Source organism: Typopeltis vanoorti, chromosome 5, assembly GCF_054136105.1.
Source record: "Typopeltis vanoorti isolate ZY-2024b chromosome 5, IOZ_Tvanoo_1.0, whole genome shotgun sequence".
In the NCBI taxonomy this organism is placed as follows: domain Eukaryota; kingdom Metazoa; phylum Arthropoda; class Arachnida; order Uropygi; family Thelyphonidae; genus Typopeltis; species Typopeltis vanoorti.
Window position 1 is genome coordinate 101,997,033 of NC_143553.1, and position 20,834 is coordinate 102,017,866.

General features: G+C 36.8%; 1 protein-coding gene across 1 annotated transcript in view; it reads left to right on the forward strand.

The window, feature by feature from the left end:
• Paics (PAICS bifunctional enzyme) overlaps nt 1–20,834 on the forward strand; it is a 130,167-nt gene that overhangs the window by 9,494 nt on the left and 99,839 nt on the right. Inside the window, exon 2 of the mRNA XM_090393287.1 lies at nt 13,216–13,413. Within this exon, the coding sequence (XP_090249413.1) occupies nt 13,216–13,413 (198 nt within the window). The remainder of the gene's footprint in view (nt 1–13,215; nt 13,414–20,834) is intronic.

Genomic DNA, 20,834 nt, shown 5'->3' on the forward strand with positions numbered 1-20,834 from the left:
CACTCTGTATCCACTCATTTCATCAACTCAGCTTTCAAACCTTGAATTCTTTTTTTTTTTTTTTGCTATCATTCACCCTTGCTTTTTCTAAATCACTTAGGGAATTGAAACAACGTAGATCCGAATATAAATTAAATAATACTTTAATAGATATTTCCGATATTTCGGCAATGTCTCATTGCCATTTTCTAAAGGAACTTACACAAAAAGGCAGGTGCACACAGGCCCTAACAATACAGTAACTGGAAATGAAGATATGAAGCTATCGTTCTCCTAGAAGTCCTGATGGTGCCCTCTGGCAGGCTAAGTAGGCGTTCTTGGCCGTTGGGCTGAAGGTCTGCTGATGTATGCCTCCCAAATTTGGGGCATTCGCATACAACCAAATTTGTTGAGGTTTGGAGAGTTTCTTAGGGCAGAGGCTGATTCCATAAATAATCTTTCGAATTTATATTTGCTCCGGTGTATTATTGTTGCTTTCTTCCACCGTATTCTGTGGCGAGTATCCAGAGCATGGTCTGCAAGACCAGAATGGCTATATTTGTAAAACCGGATGTAGTCCTTGTGTTCAGAAATTCTGATATTCGCTGTCCTGCCTGTTTGGCCAAAGTACGACAGTTTACAACTGCAAGGGACCTGGTATACACCAGGTAGGTCTAGGGGAAGTGGTTGGTCTTTGGTAGAGCGGATAAGGGATGCCAATTTTCTGTATTTCTGTAACAGGAGGTGAGGTCATGTTTTTTTAGAATTTTGGTAATTTTTTCTGAGGTGCCTCGGATGTAGGGAATGGTGATGGATTTAGAGTAATCTTTTTTTTTTGTGGAGGGGGGGGGGAGGAGGGGGGCTGTGGTTTGTAGGTTTTAATATTTTTTGGATTTTTTGGGGGGGGGGGGTAGCCATTGGCTGAGAAAGTGTTGAGGATGTGATTTAGTTCAGTGTTAAGGGCTATGTCGTTAGAACAGATTAGTTTAGCCCTGTTGTATAGTGTTTTTACCACTCCATATTGTTGTGGGGGGGGGATTGTTGGTGGATGTATCTGCCTGTATGGGTGGGTTTTCTGTAAACTGAGAAAACCAAAGTTCCATCAGGCTGGCGGGTGACTAGTGTGTCTAGGAAGGGGAGGCAGTTGTTTTCCTCTTTTTCCAGGGTGAACTTGATTCTGGCGTGTTGGTTGTTTAAGTGTGTAAGGAAGGAGAGGAGTGTTTCAGAGCCATGTGGCCAAATAGCGAACACATCATCAACGTAGCGAAGCCATATGGTTGGTTTTTGTGGGGCAGAGGCTAAGGCTTTTCCTCAAAGGTCTCCATAAAGAAATTGGCTAAGGGTGGGGAGAGTGGTGAGCCCATGGCTGTCCCCTCTATTTGTTTGTAGAATTTTCCCTGCCAAACGAAATAGCCTGAGTTCATTTTGAACTGAAATAGGGCTGAGATATCGTGGGTAAATTTAGCTTGGATTAGCTCTAAAGTTTCCTTGAGTGGGATATTTGTGAATAAGGAGGAGACCTCAAAGCTGACCATTATGTCAGTATGTTGGAGTGTAAGGTTTTCTATGCTGGCTTTGAAGTGGGCTGAGTTTTTTATGTGTGATGGTGTGTTGCCAGTATAGTGTGTGAGCTCTTTGGCCAAATGTTTAGCTAATTTGTATGTGGGGGAATCAATGCCATCCACTATGGGACGTAATGGCACATTTTCTTTATGTATTTTTGGGAGTCCGTAAATACGGGGGGTAATAGAGTTAAACGGTTTTAATCTGTTGGTAACTTCTACAGGCCAAGAAGTGACTTTCTTAAGGAGGCTGTGAAGTTTTCTAATTTGTGAGTTGGTGGGATTGTAATTGATAGGGAGGTAAGTAGCCCGATCTAATAGAAGAGCATTCAGCTTACCTTTGTAGTCCTTTATCCGCTTTGGTGATAACTAATTCTTTATTATTTCTCAATTCCTGTAGGGCTTCAAATTCCTTGTTGGATATATTGGTTTTGGGTGGTTTTGCTATGGAAAGGACACAAGCTACATCCAGTCTTACACTGTTGGCGATTTGATGTGGAAGGTGGCGGATTCCTCTTTCAATCTGGATCATAATATCCTCACTTGGTATTTTTTTGGGAGCAATGGCGAAGTTGTGGCCACGTGAAAGCACGTTGAGAGCTTCAGGCTTCAGGGTGACTGAAGAAAGGTTGATTACGGTGTTAGTAGCAAGTTTTGGATTGAAGGTGGAATTCTTTTTTAATTTATCGAAATTTCTTCATCTGTCGGTGTAGATAGGCTTATACGTTGGTTATGCATTTCTAAATCACTTAGGGAATTGAAACAACGTAGATCCGAATATAAATTAAATAATACTTTAATAGATATTTCCTATCTACGAGATTCACCCTTGCTATTTTATTGCCAGCCACATGTAGTTGTTTGCTGTCAACCCCACTTACCACTTTACCATTAATTGCACTGTTTTTTTAATGTTATTGCCTGCTTTATCATCATTTGAACTTTTTCCCCCTTGCTGTCACTTCCACATAGCTATTCTCACTTACATTTTTCTCTGTATGCTTTCTTATTTTCCATGAGTGCTTCTTTAAATTCTTGCATCCACCACAGTGTTCTTATTTTTCTACACTGAATTACAAAATTATAGAACCTTGATTTAATTTGAGGCTTGCATTCTGCAGATCAGAAAGGTGAGACATTATCCACTTATCCAACTTAGCTGGCAATCATTAACTTGCCATTACAAACTATTAAACAAAAATAAATATTTATCACTGTTATTTTATAAGGAAACAAACAGTATTATTATTATTATCCAGGCCTCCATGGGGTCAAAAGACTCATTGTGGGAGGTTGTTTTTAGGAAACAAAGTTTATCATACCACTCCTTGAACCCATTGACCGTTCCCACTCCAACTACTCTCTCAGGCAATGCATTGCAAGGTTCAACTACCCTCCACACAAAGAAACCACTCCTTGTCCTCTTGCGCACAGCCCCCTTTTGTAACTTCCAGGGATGGCCCCTTGTCATCGCTCCTTCCCACCGTTCCACCAAGTGAAAGAACTCCCCAATGTCTACCCTGTAACTGCCTCTCAACATTTAAAAGTCTCAATCATATCACCTCTCCTTCTATCCACCAAACTCTGCAGTCCACATTCCCTCAGTCAATCCTCATAACTCATATTGTACAGTCCTGAAACAATCTTTGTTATCCGCCTCTGTACCCTTTCCACAGTCAATTTATCCCCTTCAAATCCTGGGGACCAAATCTGAGAACAATAGTCTTAAGTATGGTCTGATTAGGTTCTTATACAACGGAATTATAACTTTTATCTCTGTAGGTCAGCGTTACTTTCTCTATGTTATACCTTGTTCTACCTCTAAATAGTCCTCTTCAAATCTACTGTTGTGCCTTTAAAATATTAATTCAGATCTATTTCCTCTTCGGATATTGGCAAAATTTTTATTATGCTGCGCCAGCCAATATCCTATAACAGAAGAGACTCTTGTTCAGGGAAACAATTCCAAATTCAAAAGCATGTACACAACATTCAATCCTATAATCTCGCCTTGTAGATTCAGTTAGCAGTCGTGACCTGAATCTCACTTAAGCAATAATATCTAAATTCCCTCCCGTCAAATGGGTTCTATTTCATAAGTGGTGGTTTGAATTCGTAATCAGGCATAAACTCAGGTATAAGGTACAAAACATGTTTATTGGAAAAACATAAAACATTTACAGTTAAGAAAATTCAAATATTCAATAGAACAAAACTCACTCTAAGTTAAGGTTCATACTAAATCACAACAATGAATTTGAGTAAGCTAAATCCTTCATTTACGAAAGGATAATATTAAGTGTAAGCATTACACTACTAGGATATAATTCCTTTCCCAAGTTATTCACAAAACATGCATTGAACATTTTCATTAATACTCTATCAATAACTTTCTTAATTCTAAATTTCATTAGTCAAGCCTAGCCATTCTCAATCAAAATACTGCCTATCAACAATTCTTGTTTGTTCCACAGGATCTTAACTAATTCAATCAAATTCTCACTTAAAAAGTTCTCTATTAGTGTCCTTAGTTTACAGTATACACACATTTCTTATTCTTCTAAGCAATTATTAACATAGAATGAAATTCTTTACATTACCGGATCCTTTCAGATTTCATGCCACCATCTCATGTAGAACTGGATTACCTTACTGTATAGTTATCGGCCATCTTTGCACCTGGCGAAGCACTACGCTTTTCTTTGAATCATTTCCGGACGGAGTGTGGCGTGCTATCTACCGCTTCGCAGGAAATTGTCTCCGTTCTCCTCGATGGGACTTTATTCGAAGGCTCGATTCTGCATAGGCTGTCGTGACACGATCAGCTTTGCTTGGAAATCTTCAAGTGTTCCCTTAAGAATAGGCCTCATCGTCCAACATTACAGTAGTTGACCCACTGCTCTCTCTCTCTCTCTCACGAATCCCCCGACAAAACTCCTAAAACTGGAATCCAGGAACCGAAGAAGAAAAAGGCCTTGTAATATGGCATGCATTGTCTTTTATTCACCCTTCTGGGTGTCCTGTATTCGATGTGTTTTTTTTTTACCCACGAACCCCATCGTTCATGTCCTTTGGGTGATCCTACACTCTCCCTAATCTGTTAGGTTACCCTATTCCAGGTAGCTGTTCTGACGTCTTTTTCTGCATAGGTACAGCCTCCATCGCTACGCTCGACTCGTACAGATTATACGCAATTATTCCGGATTACTACTTATTATCTTTCTGGAAATTTTGTAATGTACTAGACAGCTTAACAGGATTTACAAATAACTTAACAGTTCCCTTACATAATTCTTACTATTCTGACACAAAATTCTCTGCTTCTCATTTCAGTTATACAGGAATAAATTTCAATATATGGCACATATGGACTACACATTATCACATAACATAAAGAAATTTTTCATAATTATTAGCTGATGTGCAGGTATCATCTTAATTAGTAATATTTATCATGTTAAATCCTGAATGAATGATTTCTTTGCAAGATTCCTTCATTCAGGATCTAACAGCATCCTCAGTATTGCAGCAATCCTCTGAGTTGCCCTCACCACCTTTTGCAGCATGCTCCCTGAATTTCAGTTTTCTATCAATCATCACCCCCAAATCTCTTGTCTCTCCTAGCTCCTCCAGTACAGCTCCTCCCATCGATGGATCCCAATCCTCAAGACTTTACATTTTGCTGCATTGAACTGACACCCCCCATGCATTTTCCCATCTGTCTAGTGTATTCAAATCCTCTTGCAGGGCTTCTCCATCTGCACTATTACTGATAACTCTTCTCAGCTTCACATCATCCGCAAACCACTGAATATCCCCTTACAATCCATTGACCATGTCATTGATATAAAGGTTGAACAGTGCAGGTCCCAGTACCGAGCCCTGTGGAACCCCACTTGTAACCTTCTTCTTCCTTGATATTGTCCCACCATACACAACTTTCTGATACCTATCAGTGAGCCAATTCTGAATTTATTTGACTAACCCGACATTTAAATCCCTGTGCTGCAACTTAAATATCAGCTTATCATGTGGCACCCTGTCAAACGGCTTTGCAAAATCCGAAAAAAGGCAGTATATGTAGGCTTACCATATGTCCTAGCCAGTTTGTCATTTTGTCCTGGTTATTTGGTAAAAATTTAAAAGTGCAGAATATACACGCAGTACAATAAGTGCAGCCTCGGAAAATGGCGATTAGGCAACATGAATACCCTACTCTGGCATATACGCCGCGTCGCAAGTCATTGTTGAGCACGTGCAATCTTAGTTGAGTTTAGATTGCGAGTCGGTGTTTCTTTTCAGTGTGTTGTCTGTGATTTTTTTTACTTCGTTAAATTAATTTAATGCCAAAAAGAAACTGTGTTTACAGATGAATTAAAAAAAGGATTATCTGTTTTTGTAAAAGGTTGGTGGTCATATTGACGAAGTGAAATGTGAACAGTGCTCTTTAGAATTTTCTGTGGCTCATGGTGGGCATTCGGACATTAAAAAAAAAATCACTTGACATGTGCGAAACATAAGGCTAGTCTAGCAGCGGCAGGAACTTCCTCAAAGATATTGTCATATTTTAAAGGTGGCGATCCAAGTGACAAAGAATTTTTAATAGCTGCTAAAGAAGCAACTTTTGCATTCCATGTTGCTATTCACAATCTCAGCTTTAAGTCTGCCGATTGTTCATCTAAATTGATATCAAAGTTTAGACTGGGTAGAACAAAATGTGAAGCTGTCATTGTTAATGTGAAGATTTAAACAAAACAAATTTTGTGACGATATCAATTGATTCTTCCAACAGGAAAGAAATTAAAACTGTGCCATGTGTTGTGTGGTATTTTTCACCAGATTGTGCAGTAAAAGCTAAACTTTTAGACTTTCAATCAGTTCCTGGTGAAACTGCAGAAATACTGACAAACCATTTAATGTCAGTTATGAAAACTCATAATATAACAAAAAAAATTATTGGATTTTGTGGAGATAACTGCAATACCAATTTTGGGGGTGTAAAACAGGGGAGAAAACAATATTTACAGTCAATTGAAGAAGGAACTAGGAAGAAATATTGTGGTGCTCACATCGTTTACAATTGTCTTCAAACTGCAGTTGATGTTCTACTTATTGAAATAGAAGCTTTAGTAGTCAAAATTTATAAATATTTCCACATTTATATGGTTCTAGTCATTCAACTAAAAGCGTGAATTTGTAGATGTAGAGTAGAAAAAGGTTCTTCAACATGGCAACATCCGTTTTCTTTTGCTACTTCCAGCTATTGACAGAATACTTGAAATCTACGAGGGGCTGAAATCATATTTTATTTCACAAGAACACTGTCAGGTGGTGATAAAACAGTTCTTTGATAATGATTGTGGTGAAATGTATTTGTGGTTTGTGCACGGGCAACTCAAATTGTTTAACAAATCTATCTCGATTATGGAAAGTACAAAAGCGAGTGCAACAGATATTGTCATTGAACTTAGAAAATTAAAAACAAATCTTGAGAAAAGGCTTGATAATAAATTTATACCTCAAGAAGCAAAAAAGCTTTTTAGAATACTGGAAAATAATGGAAGTATTAATACAATACTACAAGAGTTTACAAAATTTTATGACAGATGTCTTTCTTACATTGAGCTTCTTTGGGAAAACAGTTCTGGTGGAGCAGAATCTTTTACTTGGATAAACAACAATGAATTAACTTGGTTGGAAATTGAAGCTTCAGGTGAAAAAAATTAATGAAACTCTTGCAAATAATGCCATAAACATGGATGAACTGTTGGATGAAGTGGTGATTGCAAAAGTTTCTTGGTCGGCAAACTATGTCATTTTGAAAAATACAAGTTAAGAAGAAAAATATTATTATTGTTATTCCTGACACCTCCAAGGAGTCCAAAGACTCATCGTGGGAGGACACCTACAACTGTGTCAACCACAACACTGAACCTCTACCACGAATCCTCTCCATCTACCTCCACCACCCCCACGACTGGTATTCTATGTCTGTAAATTGCGTGTGTTCCGAAGGGCTGATTTGTCTGTTTGCGGGAAAAACCAGAGTTTCTGGGAGAAAAAACCCTGCTACCTCCGTATGAGATCGGCTAACTCGCCTTCGATTGAAAATCATCCAGATAAAGATTCCTTCCGTCGCTACGAGAATCGAACTTAGGCCTATTCCAGTCGAAGGGCGCAATGTACCGTCGTGCCTCCAATTGCGCTACGGAGGTGCTTCAAAAAAATTGCCATCCATTACCCTCCAAGGGTATTAATTACCGCATCTCATGGTCGATTTCCAATCAACACCATTACAAATGGATACAACTATTCAGTCTTTTCAAAGAAAAGAACATTTCATTGCCCAATCTTATCCAAATTATAGAATACATCTTCAGCCTGCCAGGCACATCTTTACCTGTTGAAAGGATATTCTCAATAATGAATAACATATGGTCTGGAGAAAGAGGTAGAATGGCTGAATCAACAGTAAAAGCTGTATTGCGCTGCAAACTTAACAGTGAATTTTTCGACACGATTAAAAATAACAAAGAATTTTTAAAGAAAGTTCACGCTAGTGATATTATTAAAAATGATTAATATTTAAGTTATGTGAACATAACTTAAATATTAATATTATAAAAATTATAACCACGAAATGTTTTTTTGTTAACCACTCCGTTATTAAGCCTTTTGAATCATAAGTACTTAGCGTTGAAGGCGTTACTTTCTGTTTTGAGCAAACTCTCAAAAATGTCCCAGTTTGGTTAAAAAAAAAAAAAAAAATTTATGGTAAGTCTAAGTATATGCCTTTCCCTCATCAACTGCTCTAGTCACTTTATTATAAAAGGCTATCATATTACTAAAGCAAGAGCACCCATTAACAAATCCATGTCGATTCTCACAGATAACATTACCCTCATCTGCCCAACACTGTATATAGTCTCTCACTGATTTCTCCAAGAACTTAACAACTACTGATGACACACAAGCAGGCCTATAATTAGACGCTTCCAGTCTGCTACCACTTATGCAGCGGCACTATCTTACCTTCCTTTCATTCCCTGGGTACCTTTCCCACAGCCAGATGTTTATTGAAAAGCCAGGTCAACAGAGCTGTCAGTTCTTTAGCACATTCTCTCAAAACCTGTGGTGAAATACCATCCAGTCTAACAGCTTTACTTGTATCCAGAGTACTCAGTATTTGGAACACACTCTCCTCTTGCACCTCTAAACCTTGAACCTGCCCTATCCCTCTAGTATTAAAACCTCCTCCAGGATGAAATACTCCAATAAAGTGCTCATTGAACAACTCCACTATGTCCTCTGCATCAATCACTCTGTTTCCATTTTTATCCCGCAATGTCATTCTTCCACAATCGTTTCTCTGCCTATTGGCCACATAACTAAACAATTCCCTAGGATTTTCTTTGGATCTTAGTGCCAATCTCTTCTCATATTCCAGTTTTGCCTTCCTTACCATTCTGGTCATTCTCCTGGCCTGCATCTTATATTCTTCGTGTATCTGTCCTCCACCCCCCTCTCCTTATCTCTTTTTCAACTGCAGTTCCTGTTTGATATTGTTTGTCATCCACTTTACGCCAAATTGTGTCCACTTCTTCACCCGTGGAATACAGCTTACTATTGCTGCTAACAAGTAACCTTTCACAATTTCCCAAGCACTAATGATATCCTGGCCTTCCAATTCTGCCTTCCATGTAACTGCCCCTAGTTGATACCTAAGACTATTATAATCACCTGCCTTATAATTCCACATACGTTCCCTTTTCTTTGATACACCTGCATGTCTGTTCATCTTCCAAGTCAAAACCACATGGTCACTCTCTCCAACTGGAGATCTGTCATCTCACTTATTATCAGCTCTTCTGATGCTATGACCAAATCCAAAACTCTTGAACCTCTTGTTATCCCCTTCTTACTACTTGTATTTTCCTCTTCCCAGCTTATACTGCTGTAGTTAAAATCTCCCATAACAATCATTCTTCTTGCACTTGCCAAGTTCAACTGCCTAAACATCTCCTGGTCCCCACCCTCTGTGCTCCCTGGTTTATAGCAACACCCACTAAATATCCTGTCTTGGCCACTTCTACCTTGCACCATATGCTTTCAAAACCATTTGTGTCACTGCCTTCCAACGCCTCCACTCTTAGAGGACATAAGTCATCACTTATCATAAGCAGTATTCCACCACCACGCTTTCCTTTCCTATCCTGCCGAAAAATACTGTACCCTGCTACTTCATTTCCTGTTTTATTATTATTATTCCGGGCAACTCCAAGGAGTTGACAGACTCATCGAGGGAGGCGCTAACATCATGTCAAGAACAACTATTCGACATTCACACAGTATCTATCATACCTGGCCTTGAACTCATTCATGGTCGTAGCACCCACAACAGACTCTCTGGCAGCTTATTCCACTCATTCACCACTCTCCAAGTAAAAAACCTAGCTCTAACACCCTTGTTAACCACATTCTTGCCCAGCTTCCATGCATGACCTCTAGTCCTCCCACCACCAGTCCTATTTTCAAAAATATCTTCTGGATTAATCTTATAGAAACCCTTCAGTAATTTGAATGTCTCAATTATATCACCCCTCTTGTGCCTATCGACCAATTTTTGCAACCCACAAATCTTCAACCTATTCTCATAATGTTCATTCCACAGACCTGTTATCATCTTGGTCACTCGTCTCTTGATCCTCTCCACTTCCTCCCCATCACAAAGAAACCCTGGTGCCCATAACTGGGCACAGTAGTCCAGATGGGGTCTTATCAAGGCTCGATACAGAGGAACAATAACTTGTTTGTCTCTGCATGTTAAAGTAATCATCCTCTGTCAACCACGTCTCAGAGTCCCAATAATCTTGGGCCAGGCTGATGTTATCAGCGCCACCAATTCATCTCCTTTATTTCGGATACTCCAGGCATTAGTATAGAGCAATGATAGCAAACCTTTTTACCCAGGTGTGTCAAACTTTTTTTTTTTTTTTTTTTAAATATTGATTTTGTTGATGTGCCACTTGTATACATGCATTATAAATGTAACTACATAATCATAGATGGTGACTTATCATATTAGGCTATTTATTTAATAGGACATTGATATAAAATCTATGAATTCATATTATACAATTAATTTAATAAACTGAAATTACAAACTTACATTTAATGACTTTTCTGTTGCTGACTACTGGTAGAAAGTTTTTTTCAATGAACAAACCTACCTTCGCCTTAACTGAGAGCGATCTTACATGATTTATCGCAGTTTTTCATCAGAATACCAATATTTTTCGACATCCAAGGTGTGTTACCTGAAACCCTCAAGTGTGTCAGTGCTGACATGCATGTCATAGATTCGCCATCACTGGTATAGAGCATAAAAGTGTCACTGCTTCTATTCCTATCATTGTGTCCTCTCGACCCCCCCCCCCCGAGTCCAATGTTACTTGATGTCATTCCCCCCCCCCCCCAAGCACCTATTTCCACTAGAGGCCACCCCTGCTATTTTCCTTTTGAAAGGTGAAAAATTTCAGAAATCGAATAGCTTTCCAAAATATAAGCTTTTTTGATTGAGTTATATTGCCCTATTTAATGGCTTCCAGTACCAAGTTGATGCAGCTGTTTTAGACACTTTCATCAATAATTTTCATCTATGTGTTGATCAAGATTTAAACTTTAAATGTGTTATATAAACATGAGCTTATCGTGTGGTGTTTGGATTGTTTTTGCAATCTTTTGATGGTCTTTGATAAGAATAAAATCTGAAATGTTTTAGATGGGTTCTGCCAGCAAAACCCTTTAAATATTATTATGCAACACTATAGGGAAGGATCTAAGAGGAACAGTTCATTTGTTCACTGATGATGCAAAGTTGGGTAGGGTAATATTGAATGCAGAAGATGTCAAAATCTTGCAGGATGACTTGGATAGATTGGAGTTCTGGGCTAAGGAGAATGGATGACAATTTAATGTGACAAAATGTAAGGTTATGCATTTTGGGGTGAAAAGATTAGCAGCAGTATACCACATTGGTGGAACTTTACTCCATGAGATTGAGGCCAGGGATTTGGGAGTGTTGGTGGATAGGGAGATGAAGTTTAGGGAACACGTTGCAAAAGTGGCTAAATCAGCTCATCGACTCACTTGGTTGTTGAAAAATACCTTGACGAGCAGAGACAAGCAAGTTATTGTACCTCTGTACCGAGCCTTGATAAGACCTCATCTCGACTACTGTGCCCAGATTTGGTCACCTCGGTTCCTTCTTGATGGGGAGGAGGTGGAGAGTGACCAAGATGATAGCAGGTCTATGGAATGAACCTTATGAGAACAGGTTGAAGATTTGTGGGTTGCAGAAATTAGTTGATAGGCAGAAAAGAGGAGTATGATTGAGACATACAAATTGCTAAAGGGTTTCTATAGGACTAATTCAGAGGATATTTTTCAGATCAGGACTAGTGGTGGGAGAACTAGGGGACACCTATGGAAGCTGGGAAAGAGTGTGGTTAGCAAGGGTGTTAGAGCTGGGTTCTTTATTTTTAGAGTGGTAAATGAGTGGAATAAGCTGCCAGAGTCTGTTGTGGGTACTATGACGGTGAGAGAGTTCAAGGCAAGGTATGATAGATACTGTGATAATGTCGTATAGTTGTGTGGACATGATGTTTAGGACCTCCCTCGATGAGTCTACGGACTCCCTGGAGTCGCCCGTAATAATAATAACACCTCCAGGGAGTCCAAAGACTCATCGAAGGAGAGCACCTACTCCACAACTCTGTCTCCACCACTCAATCCACCAACTACAATGAACCACAACTACCATCATCTACCACCCATCATCACTAGTATTTTCACAGACAATCGCAAACATCCATGCCCATGGCGGGATTTGAACCTGCAGCCTTTTGGCTGGAGAGCAGATACACTGACCACTCCACTAACCAAACTGGCATAATTAATGCCAGGAGTACACAGGTGGTCACCCTCCCAAGTACAACTGGGCTCAGGTTTGCTTAAATTCAGTGATCCGACAAGAACTGGTGCTTTCAAACCGATCTGGCCGCTGACAAAAATTCAGTTAGCAGACCATGGTTAAATAAGGTGCACTAAATTGGCCCAAGAGTCCAGTTTCTCATCAGACTTGTCAGAGACTCGAAGAAAGCAAAAATATTGAATACAGGGTTTCTCTTATCCATGGGTGAAGATTATTTTTCACCACTTTCTTAAGTGAACTTGATGAGTGTAAATAAAAATTGTTGAAGTGCCAAAAATTCTTCAACTTGGCATTGGAAAAAAGCTTAAAACAGCATCCATGCAACTTGTGCTGGTATTTTATATTTTCTTATTGCATTAATCACTTTTGTAATTTGTTAGCTGTTGCTGTGTGTGTGTGTGTGCATTATTATATTATATTATATCCTAAGTATCTGTAGCTTGGCCATAAAATGTAACATATTTCTTATCTTTTCATTTTAATAGTTTCCTAGGTCATATTAAAATCTTTCTAACTCTTTTTCTTCAGTAATGCAAAATTTTATTGTATTCTCACTTTCACTGTCAAAAAATTAAAAATGCATTTCATTATCTTTGGACTCCCTGGCGGTGTCACATAATAATAATAATAAATGATAATTATTTATATTTTACATTTCATTTATTGAAAAAAAAAATTTAGAACTAAAACTTGGGGAATTGGTTATCGAAGGCAAGACAAAAAAAGTTTACCAGCTTTCTGATAAACCAGATCAGGTTCTTTTGATATCAAAGGATCGTATTACTGCTGGAGATGGTGCTAAAGCCCATGATATGGAAGGAAAATCAATTATTTCAACTGCTACTACATCAAAAATATTAGAATACTTGAATGCTGTTGGTATGTATGTGTATTTTTATTACATCTATTGAGAAATTTACATATAGTAAATTTAGATAAAGGTTTTCTTTTGCATTTATTTCAGACAGCTGGCTCAGGTTTTTTTAACAATTTTTGAAGGCATAATGTCCTTCCTTTTTAACTTGACTAGCACTTATGTTATCAGATTATTGATGGATAATGGTAGTAAGTCATCAACATTGAGCTTACTACCAATGAGCTTGCCAATTTGATAGACAGATGTAAAAATTGAGGTAGATTCACCTGAAGTGCTCAGCATATTGAAAAATATCAATGTGAATACAGCAGTGGGACAGGATGGCATGTCACACTATGTGAATGTGCAAGAGAATTTGCAGTTCCTCTGAAGTTGTTTAACTGAAGTCTCAGCTTTAGCAAGGTATTTGAAAATTTGGTTAACTTTTAGAATTTCGGAATGGGTAGATAGGAATAAGATATTCTATGGTGGACTTTGTAAAAGTAGGTCCTGCATTAGTGATTTACTCACATTTATGATAGAATTAGATTAAGGAAATGGCTACACTATGATATTGCTGGACTTAGCAAAGGCATTTGACAAAATACTGAATGAGATAAACAACCCTCCCAAATTTGGAGCAATTGGAAATGAATGAGATCTGTGGCATGGAAAAGGGGGGGGGGGGCTGACAGACAGTAGTATATAAGGGAGTGAAATTGGAGAATGAGGGTAACTAGTCGAGTGACTCGAGGGTTCTGTACTGGGGCCTCTACTATTCATTCTACATATTAATATCATAGGAAATTATTTTCTTTGGGGTGGGGTATATTTAGTTATTTGCTAATGATGCAAAACTGGAGAACACAGTAATTGATAAAGGTGATGCAGACATTTTTTAGGATAATTTTAAATTAATTGGCAGTGAGAGTCAAGGATAATGGTTGTTAATTTAATGCAGAGTGATATCAAAATGTAAGCTTATGCACTTTGGGACAAAAAAGTACATACTGTTACATTGCAGGAATCTGGGCATGATGGTGGACAGAGTTGAAGTTCAGAGGTTGTAAAATTGGCAAAATAGTTGAAGGATTATATGAATGTTGAAGAATACATTGCCAATTTGAGATAGAAAGTAATGTTATTATACCTCTTTATAGGGCTAATCTGTATCTTGACTAATGTGCACAGATTTGGTTACCTGGGTTTCTTGAATGAGGAGGTGTTGGAGAGGTTCCAGAGATACATAACCAAACAGATAGTATTTTTTGTTTCATAAGTGTTTCATAGACATAGTCTATGAAATACTTTCTGTGGGGATAAATTAAAGGTATGGAGAGTTGCAAAGTCTGGTTAACAGACAGAAAAGAGGGGACATAACAAAATGTTATAATTTACTAAAGTGTTTCTATAAGATTGAAGCAAATGGGGGAGGGGAAAATGAGAATGAACACTGAGTCACCTGGAAGTTGTAAGAGTGGCTAGTTAGGATGTGCAAACTAGATTTTTTGCTTGTAGAATAGTGAATAACTAGAATGGATTGCCAAAGTGAGTTTAAGGAAAGATATGATAGTGTGGGTCTCCCACAAGTCTTCGGATATCCATGGAGATACCCATATAATAATTATAATATGATAACTAAGAAAACTGCAAGATTTTTCTTATTTAATTGTAAAATAATTTATTTATTTTAAAATATAATTTAAATATTTCTGTTTCATTAACTTTTCATATCAGTTAATGGAAGTTTTAATGTCAATTTTATTTTAGTATTTAAAATTGAGGTTTTTTTTTTAATATATATTATGGTTTCAGCAATAAATCCTTTTTTTTTTTTTAACTGAAAATCAGCCATATTATAGAAATTCTGTAAAACTTATTAAGTGGAATAGATGGCTATAATATGGTCCATATGAGGTTTTATATTATGTTTTTTTTATCCTTGTGTTGGTTGTGCAAGATTTAATACACTTGTTCATTGCTGTTAATCTTGAAAACACTTATGTAAAAAGCTATCTCCAAGGATGAAACTTGACCTTTTTGATAGAAGTAGATAAAGTTTAAAATTTCCTTTGGATGTTATGCAACTTCTCACTGTTCACATAATTTAGTGGGATATATGATTGTTTCTTATGTCCTATCCAATACAATGTCAGAAACATAATAGTGAAAAATAGCAGTTAATCAGAAGTATGGTGTTCTTTGGACTGGTTGTTCTTTATATGATAATCAGTTTATATTACTAAACAAATCTTGCTTATCAACATAAGAATTTCTTGGACATTAAGACATTTGCTATTTTATGCTACATCAGTATGTTTTTATTTATGATTAAAACATTTGATGTTAAACTTTTTTTTTAAAGGTACTACTTTAAAAAATAATCAAATCTGTCTTTCTATAGAATATGTATCTTTCATAATAATGAAATAGTTTTTATTATATAAAATTTATGCAAAATTGTGTTATCTGGGGTTCTAAAGAAGTATTCCCAAACAAGATTTCAGAGTTAAGCAGGTTCTGTTTGAATGATGAAATTTAAGCTTTTATAAAATGTGAAACTTTTATAAAACCATGCTATTTTGTTATGTAATAACATAACTAATTATAAATTGTATGCACTCAGTTGTTTGAATTTCATGTTTGTGCACTTAAATTTTGAGCTTTAGAGTTTGCTTTTTTTCTCCCTAAGTGTAAGTTGTTTTTAATTTAGGCTTTATTTTTGGTAATAGAATTTTTTCATCAGAATCTATACTTATTTTCATTAAAGATTTCACATTCTGGAATGATTTTTCATTTTCTGTTGATTAAGATATATGCAGTACAGTTTTTGATTTTGCCATTAGGTGAGGTCCATGTTTATATATGACTGTTTCTGTGAAAAAGCAGTATTAGTTAATCATCATTACTGTTGTCTTAAAAAATTCAAGGGAAAAAGAAAAAATTATTATTATTTTTTTTTTCACTGATTCCAAATTTCCTCGTTACTTCCTCCTTCCATGTCTTCAACCTGCATGCCTGTTTTTGCACTCATATCTAGCATCACTATCCACGTCTTTTCCATTGGTATTATCAATTTCTGTTTGTAGATTTGGGAGTAATTCCTCATTCATCTTCATAAAAGTAATTTTATGTCTAAGCCTGTTTTATCTTAATATGTGTGTTTTATATAAAAGCAGAAAGGACTTGAGATACAGATAAATTTAATTAGCAAACAGTGGAAATAGCTAGTACTAGAACTTAGAAATAGAAGGAAATAAACTGGAACAGTTAAAAATAATTGATTACTTATACATGTTAATCACAGGTAGATCAAATTATTAAGAGACTGTTAAACACAAAATAAATCTAGAATGGTCTACAGTGAACAAACTTCCAAATATTTTGGAAAAATACACTTTTCTCTTGATCTTAAACTCAGTAAATTAAAATTCTTGGTTTAATCCTTTATTCAAGTGTAAGGAAACAAAGTTTGTGCACGAAGTATCTTCATTTCTAGACTGCTTGTATATAGAGCCTAATGACTTTGCATCAATTGCCTTAGTATCACATAATGCAAAGTACACCTCTGTTTGGACATGTATAATGGTATGCATTATGAGAAGGCCACTACCCTTTGTACTGTTTTGACCTTTGTATAAGTAAAGGGTCTTCTCCAAAAACTAGGTAACCCCCTCGGATTACTGACCTCAATGAGTGACCCAAAGGATCATTTTAATTCATAACTCTCAATCATTCAAAGATACTCAGTAACAGGCACAACTTACCACTGAGCAGAATTGCCATCTCCCAGGGAAACTAATTCACCAAAGGATCTCAATGAAAGCCATGGCAGTAGAAGTTGTAGCATCTAATGGAATGCAGTGAGTGAGACCATTTCGGAGGTCTTGTATCTGTGAAAATTGTTTGTAGACCTTTTGCAGAAACTAGGGCAATCCCCCAAATCATCCAACTTCAATGAATGACCCAAAGAATCATTCAACTTGTTAAATCTCAATCATTCAAAAGATACTCAGCAGTGGTTCTGCTCAGTGACATGCTCACCCTACCACTGAGCAGGACATCTCATCCTTAAGTCATTTTTCTTTCTGACTTTGCAGAACCTGTCTCTCAGCTGTTTTTTTCTTTTTTAGGTTAAATACGAGCCAGATTGTGAGCACAGAGTTTGGGTCTCTGGTTTGTTGATTGGAGTGGTTATTAGCCTCTGATGCTCAACCTGCAATTTATTTGCAAGAAGTCAGTCTTCTGAACTGTGCAAGTGCCTACTCAAACTCTAGGCTTTCCCATTGGGGATTGCCCATTTAAAATTTGTAAAGTAACCCTAAATTCAAAGTTGAGAAGAGGTAGGGAAAGAGAGATGGAATAAATCTAGGAACTAGCCAATACTTACCTTAGAAGCCTCAAACCCAAAGTCACTAAAGATAGAATGAATAAGACTCAGTGAGTCACCTGAAATAGATCGGTAACTAAGAATGCTAATCTCTCATGCCAAGTCATAGATCAGATTGATATCACGGTTGAATGCAGAAGTCATATTTCCCGTATACAAATAGTGAAAGAACGTTTCGCCTTATTAAATAACTTTGGATCAGAGATATGTTGAAAGTTCTTTTTATTTTAAATTAAAGATACCAAGAAATTATTATATTCATGGAATCTTTAATTTATAGTATAACCAAGTGAAAAAAAACTTTTAAACATCCATCTCTGATTCAGAGTAATTTAATAATAAAGTGATATACCTTTTCACTACTTATATATGGGAAATATGACTTTTTTGCATTACTTCAACCGATTATTATTATTTTTTAAATGGTGAGAGATCCAGGGTAATGGATGGCAATGCTGTAGCCAATGAAGTTTTAACTGAGGTATGGCTATTGCCATTACCCAGCCATGACTTGAGCTTTTAGCTCAATAACACCCCATCCACACAGATTTTCCTTTTTTTATTTATTTATTTTTTTATATATAATTTTCAATGATAAAAACTTCGGTTTTTATTACTGAGATAAAGAGCCAGTAGGCTTCACATCAGCTAAGTAAATTTATTCAAATTAAGTGGATATTGAATCCAACATTATTTTTTAGCCGAATAAGAAACTCAAAGATAGAAAATCTAACTAAGAGTTTCATGCCGAATATAGAAAACTATAAAAGTTCGGCGAGTCCAAGCATAAGCCAACAGGTGGTACATATTGGGGCAACTCGTAGTAAATGTGGAGTAAGCTCCGATTACTGTCCTTAGTAATTAGTATTTTCCCATAATGTAAAACACAACTCTTAGGAGATCTATGCTGTTATACATTATAGAAGAAGGTCAGACCAGTTTCGACCTTTTTTGAGGTCTTGTCAGTGAGCTGGTAGACTTAGATATAAAATACAGAGGTTACAGTAATACAAAGCTTATTTCTTTACTTTGCGAGTCGCCAAAAGGTGCACTAATAAATTACTCAGATAAAGAGCCAATAGACTTCACTTCGGCGAAGTAAATTTATTCAAATTAAGTGGATATTGAATCCAACATTATTTCTTAGCCGAATAGGAAACTCAAAAATAGAAAATCTATCTAAGAGTTTCAACTTGGACTCGCCAAACTTTTATAGTTTTCTATATTCGGCATGAAACTCTTAGATTTTCTATCTTTGAGTTTCTTATTTGGCTAAAAAAGAATGTTGGATTCAATATCATTCAATATTAAAAGTTTGCATCCTTTGATCTTAGTGAGGGATCAGAAGGCCTAACTGCCATTTTAACCAAAAGCAACTTCCTGCACTTGGTCCTCACAAAGTGCGACTTTGATTTACGGATGGTATTCTTCAAGCTGTTGTATGCTACAGTGTTGACTGTCATTGAGTCACTTGTGATTTGCTGAATTTTCTTGGACTGCTCTGTCCAGTACATCTGTCAGAGAACCAAGATTTGAAAAGAGGTCTAGTGATTTCTAATCACTGAGGGATTAAAGTGTTCATTCTAGTAAAAATTATTTTGATTATTCTGTTGGAATTAGTGTTTTGGTCAGAAGGAAAGATCACTGCTATAGGCCATTTTATGAATAGACCAATGGGGGATTGGGTAGTTCAGTATTGTGAATGTTTGTTACTTTCAAATTGTGTATTTAAGAAGGAATCGTATATATATAAATCCACAATGCTAGTAATGAAGTGAGCAATAGAACATTCATTTCCCCCATGCAAGAATTGTTAGTGACTGAGTATGCATCTATGTCCAACACCTATCAGCTGCTTTTTTGATTAACAATCAAAAACCCATTAATTTTATGTTCTTATTGTGGGCCAAAATTTCAGAATCAACAGTAATCCCATTTGATACTGTTCAAGTGCCAGTGGATAAGAAACTGATAGCAGTTGGGTGAAGTATTTCTGTAGAGAGAACATTGGAGATGTAGAGTGGTTGAGACAAATAATACTCCAGCTCCTAGCAGAGTGAGTGGAAGCTAGATTTTTTCACTTACTGGTTGGGAAGCCTCCTTTTTTTTTTTGTACTGTTTAGTGAGCGGTCTGTGGAACCATTATACTGCCCTTGAATAGCAGGGAAGCTAGCATTCCTACAGTGAATTTGGCACACTGTTTTCATACTCCATGTAGGAAGAAAAGGTAGAGCAGAAGCTGGAAACCCAGCTTCTGCTCTACCTTTGATCCTAAACCTGAGGATCAAACATTGTAACACACTATTTCAGGCTCTACTAACTACATATCTGCTTAGCCTTAGAATACTCTTCTACTTGGGTGGTGCACCAAAAACCTTCCTAAAAAATTAGATACTAATCTAGAAGCATGCAGTTCAGCTGATCAGTGCATTTCACTTAGACTGTTTATGCTTGGTCTGCAGGTGCTTCCATGGACACTGCTCTTTTGAACTGGCATCTGTCATATTCCATTGCCTATTAATCTTGTTAAAACATCAACAGCTGCTCTAGCTTTTTAGTCTTCTGCAAACATCCCAAACCTACTGCTCTTCTTGCATTCCTTCTGCCTCTATTCTCTGGAATAACTTTCCTCATGAAGTATTCCCCAAGAACTATAACCTTCAGCTTTCCAGAAAAATATGAATAGGTTCCTTAATCCTTGTGCTATAATTTCAACAACTGAGTATTTGTGGGGAATCGATATGAAGATATTAATAATAAAAGTCAAGAGGAAAGATAGTAGAGATGTTTTCAATTAGAGATGATAGCTGGTGAATGGAAATAGAACACAGTGGATATCATGTTACAGAGTTTGGATGAAATTGGAGAGAATATGGCAATTGTTTTCTTCTTCATATACAAATACCAGAGATTTTCGAAATAAGGGGAAATAAGTTCATGGCCTTAATAGATTAAGTTTGCCTAAAAACTGATATTAATGAACTATGATTAAAGGGGGGGGGATGAAACAAATTGAGAGGTATAGCATTTCCAAGGAGGACAGGAAGAATAAAT